A 9,331-nucleotide genomic window follows, 5' to 3' on the forward strand; every position below is an offset into this window, starting at 1 on the left:
ATGTTGTCTTTCTTTCAAGACCTCCTTCACCTGCCGCACTCTCTTCCTCTGCAGAGAGAGGCGACAGGATGTGTGTGTGTGTGTGTGTGTGTGTGTGTGTGTGTGTGTGTGTGTGTGTGTGAGTAAATATAGCTCAAACGAGCCAAACATGAGGGGGGAGGGGGGGGGGAGAGTTGTGTGGAGAGGAGAGCTGTGGCTCTAAAAATAATATTTAAAAAAAATAATACTGAGCATGTGCGGAGAAAAAGAGGAGTGAGTGGGTGAGGAGGGTTGGGGGGGGGGACTGCAGTGGCGTCGCTTCCACTTGCAAAGCAGTCCAGAACGGCTCTGTTTTGGTAGTCGCATACACGCACGCGCGCACGCGCACACCACTGACCAAGACCTCCGTTGACTTTGCTGCAAATGTCTCTCCCTTTTCTCCCTCTTCACACACACACACACACACACACACACACACACACACACACACACACACACACACGCTCTCTCTGCTCTCTCACTCTCGCGGCTCTCCGTTTGCACGCGTCCCCCCATTGGTCGGCGCCGGGCTCATTCTGCCTCCCTTCCGCCGGCGGATTGGCGCAGCGCGCCGCGGTGGGCGGTGCCGAGGCGGGGGAGAGTTGCGAGGCAAAACGGGCCGCTGGTCACATGAGCGCAGATCTGTTTACAAACCCCGGAGCAGCAAGAGCGGCGAGAGTCGGAGGGGAAAGAGCGGGGAGGGAAGAGAGAGAGACAGAGTGAGAGAGAGAGAGAGAGAGACAGAGACAGAGAGAGAGAGAGAGAGAGAGCGCCGTCTCACCCGCTGCCTCCCAAACACCGTGAAGGAAGGACAGGAGGAGGAAGAGGAGGAGGAGGAGGAGGAAGAAGAGGAGGGGAAGCCTGCCATGACAGAGCCCAGCTGGAGGTGGGAGAGATTAAATGCGACACTGACACACGCGCACACACACACACACACACACACACACACACACACACACACACACACGCATCTCCTTTGTCTCTGATTTTTTTTTTTTTTTACTTTCCTTTTTTTTTTCTTTTAGGAGCAGATGGTTAGAGGGAGAGTAGGATCCCCCTCCCCTCCTTGGCACTGCGTTGGCTGAAAACAAACACACACTCACACACACACACACACACACACACACACACACACACCCAGCCCCAGCTCACAGGACTTGTTGTTGACTGCATGGAGCTCTCGTCACTTTGTCGGGGCTCTAGCGGGAAGCGGCAGCGGTGGCAGGAACGCGTCTTTGTCTCTCGCACTGAGGAGGAAGAGGAAGAACAGGAGGAGGAGGAGGAGAAGACAGAGCAGCAGGATCACAGCAGCCGAGCTGGAGACGACTCGTTGTGAGGACATGATGGTCGGACTGTCACCGTGAAGGGTGGCTGTCAGTGGATTCAGCCACCCTGCTCTTGTTTTTGGTTTTTCTTCCTCTCGCTCGCGCACTCTGGAAATGTAAGTATTTCCTGTTGCCACCACGCGGGCCTTTGTGTGGTTGGTGACAGCTCGCTGTAAACAGCACTCTCCTCAAACACAACCACGTCTCCTCAACAACATTTCTTTGTCTCTCTCTCTCTCTCTCTCTCTCTCTCTCTCTCTCTCTCTCTCTCTCTCTCTCTCTGACTGTCTCCCCTGATGACGTCATTCCCACTGGAATCCAGAGGCGCACGAGGCCATCAGGAGGTCCCACTTCCACTTCCAAAAAAAAAAAAAAAAGCCCAAACAAACAATAAAACCCCAAACCCCCAGCAAATCTCTCAATCCTAACACAGCGTGGTTAATCCAGATTTGGGGCGGGGGGCCGGAGGGGGGATTCTGGCCAGTGTGGACTGCTGAGCCAACCAACGCACACCTCCCTCCCCAGGATTTGTGGAATTGGAGCAAATCTGGGAGAAAGAAGAAGGGGAAGAAGAAAAACCCCTGAATGGTCGTCTTTGGAAGAGAGGGCACGAGCCAAGTGGAGGGACGTCCAGCTGTCCTTGGTGCCTGAACCCAGGCTCCTGACCAGGGTCCCTGAACACAACACCACCACAGCCGCTGCTGCTGCTGCTGCTGCTGCTGCTCTGTCCCCGGGAGTGACGTTTCATGCAACTATTCCAATGGTGTAACGGTAAGTGAGCGTCAGCCGCCTGCAAAGACACAACAACAAAAAAAAGAGAAACACAGGAAGTGGAGGAGCACGTGCGCTTGTGTGTTATTAATGTCACGGCAAGAGGGAGCGAGCGGTGGGGGGGGGGGCTATTCTCTGGTGGGAAGCTGGTGTTTTTTTTATACCGGAGCTGAGGCTGAATTACCCACAAATTGTTGCTAAATGACGTCACGTTCAAGGTCATGTTTGTCCTGACAGCTGTAGCCGCCCCGTTCCACATCAGCCTTGTTGTTGTTGCTGCTGCTGCTGCTGCTGCTGCGGTGCATTCAATATCCAACAGCAAAGCATCAGCAGAAAATAGAACAGTGAGGGTTTGTTTTTTTGAGGGGCTCTTGATCAACCTAAAAAAACAAGCCAAATTAAATAAACAAGTGAACGACAGCAGTGTTCAACATGGTGTCCTGCTTGCAGATGTTGCTAAAATTGGGCCTTCGACAAATATAGAGAAATGTCATCGCGGGATATTGAACGCGCACGTCTGCTTGCGTGGCAGCTTCCCCCGTCGGGCCAGCGGAGGTCTTCCCCAATCAGCCCGTCCCCGCCCCCACCCCCACCCCCACCCTGTCAAACTACCCAGGCTGTGCCCATTCATGCCGCCTGACAGGGAGGCGGCACAAGAGACACACGGCGGCTGCAGAGCAAATGAATAGGCGCACATGTGGCCCGTGGAAGTGGGGCTTCCTCCGCTATTGTTTTACCAAATGGCCTGCAGTTAATCCTACTTATTAAAAAGCCAAACGCGCACGCACACACACGCACGCACGCACGCACACACACAAACCCTCTTCAACCCACCACCTGCAACGCACACATACCCCCGTCCACACCCAGACACCCTTCCATCCTCCCCCACTGCTGTCATAAACGTGCGCGTGCACACACACACACACACACACACACAAACTCGAGGGAACAGATGGCGTTTTGGTGGAAGTGCTGTCAGCCCCTCCCCTCCCCTCCCTCCTCACCCCCTCCCCCATCCTTGTTTGTCTTGCTCACAGCCAATTAACACTCGGTCCTGTGAGCTCTCTGGGTTGCCACCAGCAGCAACCAGCCGCCGCCGCCACGGGGACGCACCTGCAGCCGCACACCTCGTCGTGACGCGCAGCTCCGTCCTTTCACATCCCTCTCGGCGCTCAGGATGCGGTTAATGATTGACGGCCGCGCTTCCTCCTTGTTGTTTCCCCCCCCCTGTTCAGCCGCGGTTTAATGTTTTTACTCGACTGTGGCAAAGGGGGTTTTGTGTTTTTTGCTCGCTGGCAGACCTGGAGATTCTGACGAGACTCACAACCGAGAAGAGAAGTTGGTTCTTGTAATGAGATTGTGATTTCAGTTGCAGTTGATGCTGCGCGTGGGAGGTTTTTTGTACCGTGTGGAAGATTTTTCGTTGATATGAAAGAGTTCTGGTGTGTTTTGTCCAGGGTGTAACCCCGCCCTCACCCTAAGATAGTTGGAATAGACTCCAACATGAACATGACCCTGAGTGCAGGATGGACATTGAGAGAAAAAAAAACATATGGATGGGAGTTCACAGAATGAAAGAATTTCAAACTGAAAAAAACAAATAAACAGAAGCCTGCTGTGGCCATGGACTGACATTCAAAACAAAACCAATCATGTCGCATTTCTACTTCTGCAGCGACAGCTAGGTGTCCAGGCGTATTTGTGAAGTCTTAACACCAAAGTTTCCACTGCAGCCCCCTGGAGTAGCAGCAGCAGCAGCAACAGGAACATTTTGAGGCTTTAAACCCAACCCGTCTCACTTACTAACTTACTTTGGCTACGATAGAAAAAAACAAGGTGAACGTTGCTGCTCTCGCTGCTGAGACAAATTGCACTGCCAGCTGAGCACAATGAGCACACGGCTGCCACTGGCCTCCAGCAGGTTGGAACGAGGTGGAATTATTTCCCCCGTGAAACTCGGGAACAATCAGTGGCAAATAGAAGAAGAATGGGACAACAAAATTTACATTTTTGGCCAATGATGCCTTCAGTGGCTGTAATTCCTGCATGTTTGCCCCGAGTGAACAGCAAACAGCGGTGTGGAATGAGCTAGCCTCGAATGAGTGTGTGTGTGTGTGTGTGTGTGTGTGTGTGTGTGTGTGTGTGTGTGTGTGTGTGTGTGTGTGTGTGTGTGTGTGTGTGTGTGTGTGTGTGTGTTAAGGATGTGCTCTGCTGTGGTTCCTCCTCCTGGCAGGATGCCTGTGTGGTTTGGGTTCGCACACTGAACACTACTGCAACATGACGTCTGAAATCTACCACCTCCCGCTCAACGTCTACGTGATCGTGCTGGGCATCGGCCTCTTCGTCTTCATGCTCAGCCTCATCTTCTGCTGCTACCTGTTCAGGTGGGTGGAGGTGCCGAGGAAACAAAGGGGGGACAGGGCAGGCTCAGAAGAGAAAACACACACACACAGTTGTCACAATGCCATCTGATGATGATGATGATGATGATGATGATGATGATGATGATGATGATGATGATGAGGGAGCGTTTAGCCTCTGTTTTCAGCCTCCTGTGACATCACAAAGGGTGGGGTGATTTTGTGTGTTTTAGCACACCCTTTCTGAAAAGTGAAGCAAGCCAAGGATGGACTTTCCTTATTTCCTTTTCATTTTTTGGGGAGTTGAATGACAAGCAAGAAACACACTGAAAAACAAGTGAATTGTATCTCTAATGGGACCTTTGAAGACTACATTTTTGGAAAACTAAATTGCCACTTTTTTCACTTTTCCCTAAAAATGACTGATGCATCCAGTGATTCGGGTTGCAGCACCAGTGGAGATTAAAACTTGTGAGAATTACCAGCTGGAAATGAGTTTGTGTGAATTCAGGCTTGTAGCTGTTCAAGCTATTGGGGAAATCATGCTTTTAACACCAAGATACCACCAACACCAAGGTCAAATACGCCTTTTTTATCCTCTCCTTTCCTTGGTGGTGCCTCTCAGGCTGATATTTATCTACTCCATTATCAAAAAGGCTCGTCCTCACCACAGATGTTGTGTCTCTCTGCCTCCCTCAGGTTGAAGCAGCAGGGAACCAGGGAGCAGTTCAGCTACAACGAGGTATGTTGTCGTCGCCGCCACCGGCCGGCCGGCCTGCACATGTGACACCGGCTTCTCAGCCCCGTTAAAAATACTACTGCAGCATTTCACGCCGTCGTAGTGAACTGTGAAACTTAGCACCACCCCTTTATAGATGACCCCGACTCCATCACGGCCAGGCCGTGGGACGCTGCAGGCATGTTGACACTCGGTCACAGTGTTTCCATCTCTGACTGTCACGGTTAGCGAGCTCTTCAAAATTGCATTTGTTTATTTAAAAAAACAACAACACAAGAGTGCATTAGCAGGATGCTCCCGAAGTGGTCATAGGGGGGCGCTAGGCACATCAAAAATGCTTTGTGTTGCTCCACAGATTTGCTGCCAATATTAACAGTGCTGACGCGTCGTTCTCATGACCCCAATGTCCCTCTGCTTCGTCTCCCCGTTTCCAACTGTAGGTGGTGCTGAAGGGAGCCAGCAAGAAACTGAGCCTCCTAGGGGTAAGGATTCTCCCTCTTTAATATGGCCTTGTTTACGCTAAAAGTGTCACTGGGTGAAGGGGTTGATGGTGAAAGACAGACCTTTGGGATGTGAGATATGAACCCCCAGATTGCAAACACAATCTCTTCACTGACCCACAAAACATGTCGTCCCTGCAGCAAACCTGCGCAGTCTGTCTGGAAGAATTCAGGACCAGAGACGAACTGGGAGTGTGTCCGTGTTCACATGCATTTCACAAGAAGTGAGTCCTGATACTGTGGCGCTGCTCATGCAGCAGAACGGAAAAAAAGAAAAAAAAAAAGGCACACAGCTAAGAGTGAACTGTTAGATGTGTTCAGCATGAAACATCTTGCTTCTAAAAGTTTTCTGATTTTTCAATCCTTCACCCTTTTGTCCTCACCTGGACACCGTACGTACAAACGACCTTTAGCCGGCCATCTGGATACAGTGATGAGACAGAGGAGCTTAAAGTATACTTCCACGCGTATTATCATGGAGACTAATGTCCATGCTAATGCAGCGCTAATCTCTTTAGCTGCAGCCAGACTCCGAGTGACTTCCTGCGCTGCTTCTCCTTTTTCTCGCAGTTTTACTGCAGTCGCTTCCTGGTTCCATCGCAGTGATTGGCTTATGAAACCATGAGGTCTTTTGAAGACAAGCTGTATATGTACATATATATACACATACATATATATGTATATATATACATATATATATATATATATATATATATATATTTACATATATTTACATATATATGTATATATATGTAAATATATATATATATATATATATATATATGCTTATACATATATATGCATATAAATATATATGCATATATATATACATATGTATATGTACATATATATACATGTATATGTATATGTATATATATATATATATATATATATATTGTTGTGGAAAAAATACTAAAGATCAACGAGGACATGCGAAGGTCTTTCAGGTTTTTATTACGGAGCTCCGGGCAAGCACGCACACAACAAGTGTCTGCAGGATCTTGCAAAGAAGGAACAAACTTGTACATCTTATATAGGTTGAACCGTTTACAGAAGTGGCGCTAGAGGGGTATCTGCATCCTCTGGCTACCCAGGCACTCGTGGGCAGGTTAAGGAACAAAGTACTTTCGTTGCCCTTTAGCCACAGACGAAAAATGAACATTTATGATTACATAAAGACATGTGATGTACATATAAGGCAGTATGGACAGTAACAGAACAAAGAGTTCATGCAGAGTGCATGCTCACTTCCCTAGGTCATCCGGAAGGGCAAGAGATCGAAAGCCAGACAAGATACACTATATTACCAAAAGTATACTTAAGTGCCATCCCATTCCTAACCCATAGGGTTCAATATGATGTCGGTCCACCTTTTGCAGCTATTACAGCTTCAACTCTTCTGGGAAGGCTGTCCATAAGGTTGAGGAGTGCGTTTATGGGAATATTTGATCATTCTTCCAAAAGCGCGTTGGTGAGGTCACACACTGATGTTGGTGGAGAAGGCCTGGCTCTCAGTCTCCGCTCTAATTCATCCCAAAGGTGTTCTATCGGGTTCAGGTCAGGACAAGTTCATCCACACCAGACTCTGTCATCCATGTCTTTATGGACCTTGCTTTGTGCACTGGTGCACAGTCATGTTGGAAGAGGAAGGGGCCTGCTCCAAACTGTTCCCACAAGGTCGGGAGCATGGAATTGTCCAAAATTTCTTCCATTTTCTTATGATAAAGCTGACAGTTGACTGTGGAATATTTAGGAGCGAGGAAATTTCACGACTGGATCTGTTGCACAGGTGGCATCCTATGACAGTTCCACGCTGGAATTCACTGAGCTCCTGAGAGCGACCCATTCTTTCACAAATGTTTGTCACAACAGTCTGCATGCCTAGGTGCTGGTAATATAGTGTGTGTATATATATGGGTGTCAAAGTTAACGCGTTATTAACGCGTTTATTCAACGCCACTTTATCGCCGACAGTTTTTTATCGCGCGATTAACGCACACGGTGCTTTTTGAACCTTTGGCCGCTCAGTAGATCGTGGAAACGGGAAATGAATTGACTCTCAGCACACAGTCACACGCTTGCAGCCGGCTTGTAAACGCAACAAAAAAAGAAAAAGACACTGAGCGTAGATGAGCACTAGGAAGGACTAACATGGATAAGGCATCAATTGTAAATGGAAAGTTCCACTTCAAAACCCTGCCAGATGGCAGTCTTGACAGGACAGAAGTGATAGGAAGGAGGAATAGAAACAACTATGCAATCCCACCCTGGTAAAAATAAATAAATGAATATATATATAAATATGTATATATGTATGTGTATATATATATATATATACGTATGCATATATATATATATATATATGTATATATATGTGTATATATATATATGTATATATATATATATATATGTATATATATATATGTATATATATATGTGTATATATACATATATACATATTTATATATATATTCATTTATTTATTTTTACCAGGGTGGGATTGCATAGTTGTTTCTATTCCTCCTGCTGTGTCTTCGTATTCTATATTTCTTTTGTTATCATCATTATTATCATAATGACTATAATAATGTGTTACCTTGAAAAATCACCCGCCGTCATTGTCGCTCTGCCCGTCAGGTGCCTGCTTAAGTGGCTGGAGATCCGCAGCGTGTGTCCCATGTGCAACAAGCCCATCCTGCGGCTCCACACGGACGCTCCCCAGGGTGCCGAGGGTCCGATGGACCCAGAGGAGGTGTGAAGGGTGAAACCAGACTCTTATGGAGAACACGCACACACACACACGCACACACTCACATATACACCAGGTTGATGGACGACGGTCATCTATAAGCATCTGACAGAACACGAAGGTGACGACGGCCCTGCTGCTGACGATTGAGCAATACGCCTCAGGAGGGAGAGAACCGGATACTGACAGAACCACTACTAAGGATCAGAGCAGATCATCCAGAGGACGGACAAAGGATTGGAATCTTTCTTCTTCTTTTTCTTTTTTTTTTTAAAGGCTCCTTGTTATACTTCCACGCGCCACTGTTCACCAAAAAAAAAAAAAAAAGACAGGAAATAATAAAAAGGAGCCACATCTGGGAGAGAGGATCATCATGGCCATAGTGACTGGACGGCTGGAGCAGCACTCCCAGAGAGCGACGATGCCTCCAGCATCACGCCGGACATCTGAAGGATGGGAGAGGAGAGGCGAGGGGAGGGGGGGGGGGGGGGGTTTGGAAGCCTCCTCACATCTCAGGGGTGTTACCAATACAGCCAGCACAAACCATCCACGGCCAGTCGCTTCTAACGCTCGCTCACATCTTCAATACTGCCGACGTACGTAGACAAAGTCAGTCCGAGGGGGGTCGCGACCTCCGGCTGAAACCGAGACCAGCAACATCGCAACCGTGAAGACTGACGTAGACAATGTTATCGATTGTGTCCCAGGCCCTCCCCCCTTGAAAAAAAAGAAAGAGAAAGAAAAAGGACGGCTAGAAAACTTGTCTTGCCTGTATGTAATTGTACTAAACATGTCCCTATATATTGTTATTTTGTATTTGTTGCTTTTAAATAAAAGTCACGTAATGTATCGTAGTTGCCTTCTTA

The 9,331-nt window shown here is 48.0% G+C and overlaps 1 protein-coding gene across 3 annotated transcripts; it reads left to right on the top strand.

The window, feature by feature from the left end:
- Positions 1-1,974: 1,974 nt before the first annotated feature.
- LOC142896696 (RING finger protein 122) lies at positions 1,975-9,314 on the top strand. Of its 3 annotated transcripts, none has more exons than XM_076038557.1 (6): positions 1,975-2,114; positions 4,351-4,501; positions 5,177-5,219; positions 5,657-5,698; positions 5,858-5,940; positions 8,354-9,314. In XM_076038557.1, the coding sequence occupies exons 1-6, from the start codon at positions 2,090-2,092 to the stop codon at positions 8,472-8,474; spliced, it is 465 nt and encodes a 154-aa protein (XP_075894672.1). In that variant the 5' UTR covers positions 1,975-2,089; the 3' UTR covers positions 8,475-9,314. The 3 variants fall into 3 exon arrangements, with proteins under 3 accessions (XP_075894672.1, XP_075894662.1, XP_075894680.1); XM_076038547.1 differs by having other exon boundaries at positions 2,075-2,114; positions 4,318-4,501; XM_076038565.1 differs by lacking the exon at positions 1,975-2,114 and adding an exon at positions 3,804-4,251 and having other exon boundaries at positions 4,318-4,501.
- The last annotated feature ends 17 nt before the right edge of the window (positions 9,315-9,331 follow it).

This window comes from Nelusetta ayraudi, unplaced genomic scaffold (genome assembly GCF_046127955.1).
Source record: "Nelusetta ayraudi isolate G7.1 ecotype Tasmania unplaced genomic scaffold, CSIRO-AGI_Nayr_v1 ptg000004l, whole genome shotgun sequence".
Lineage (NCBI taxonomy): Eukaryota > Metazoa > Chordata > Actinopteri > Tetraodontiformes > Monacanthidae > Nelusetta > Nelusetta ayraudi.

Coding starts and splice junctions, on each gene's coding strand:
- LOC142896696 (XM_076038547.1), top strand. CDS start 2,090: ATGCAACTATTCCAATGGTGTAACG. Junction 4,502..5,176: donor TTCTGCTGCTACCTGTTCAG/GTGGGTGGAGGT, acceptor TGCCTCCCTCAG/GTTGAAGCAGCAGGGAACCA. Junction 5,941..8,353: donor TCACATGCATTTCACAAGAA/GTGAGTCCTGAT, acceptor TCTGCCCGTCAG/GTGCCTGCTTAAGTGGCTGG.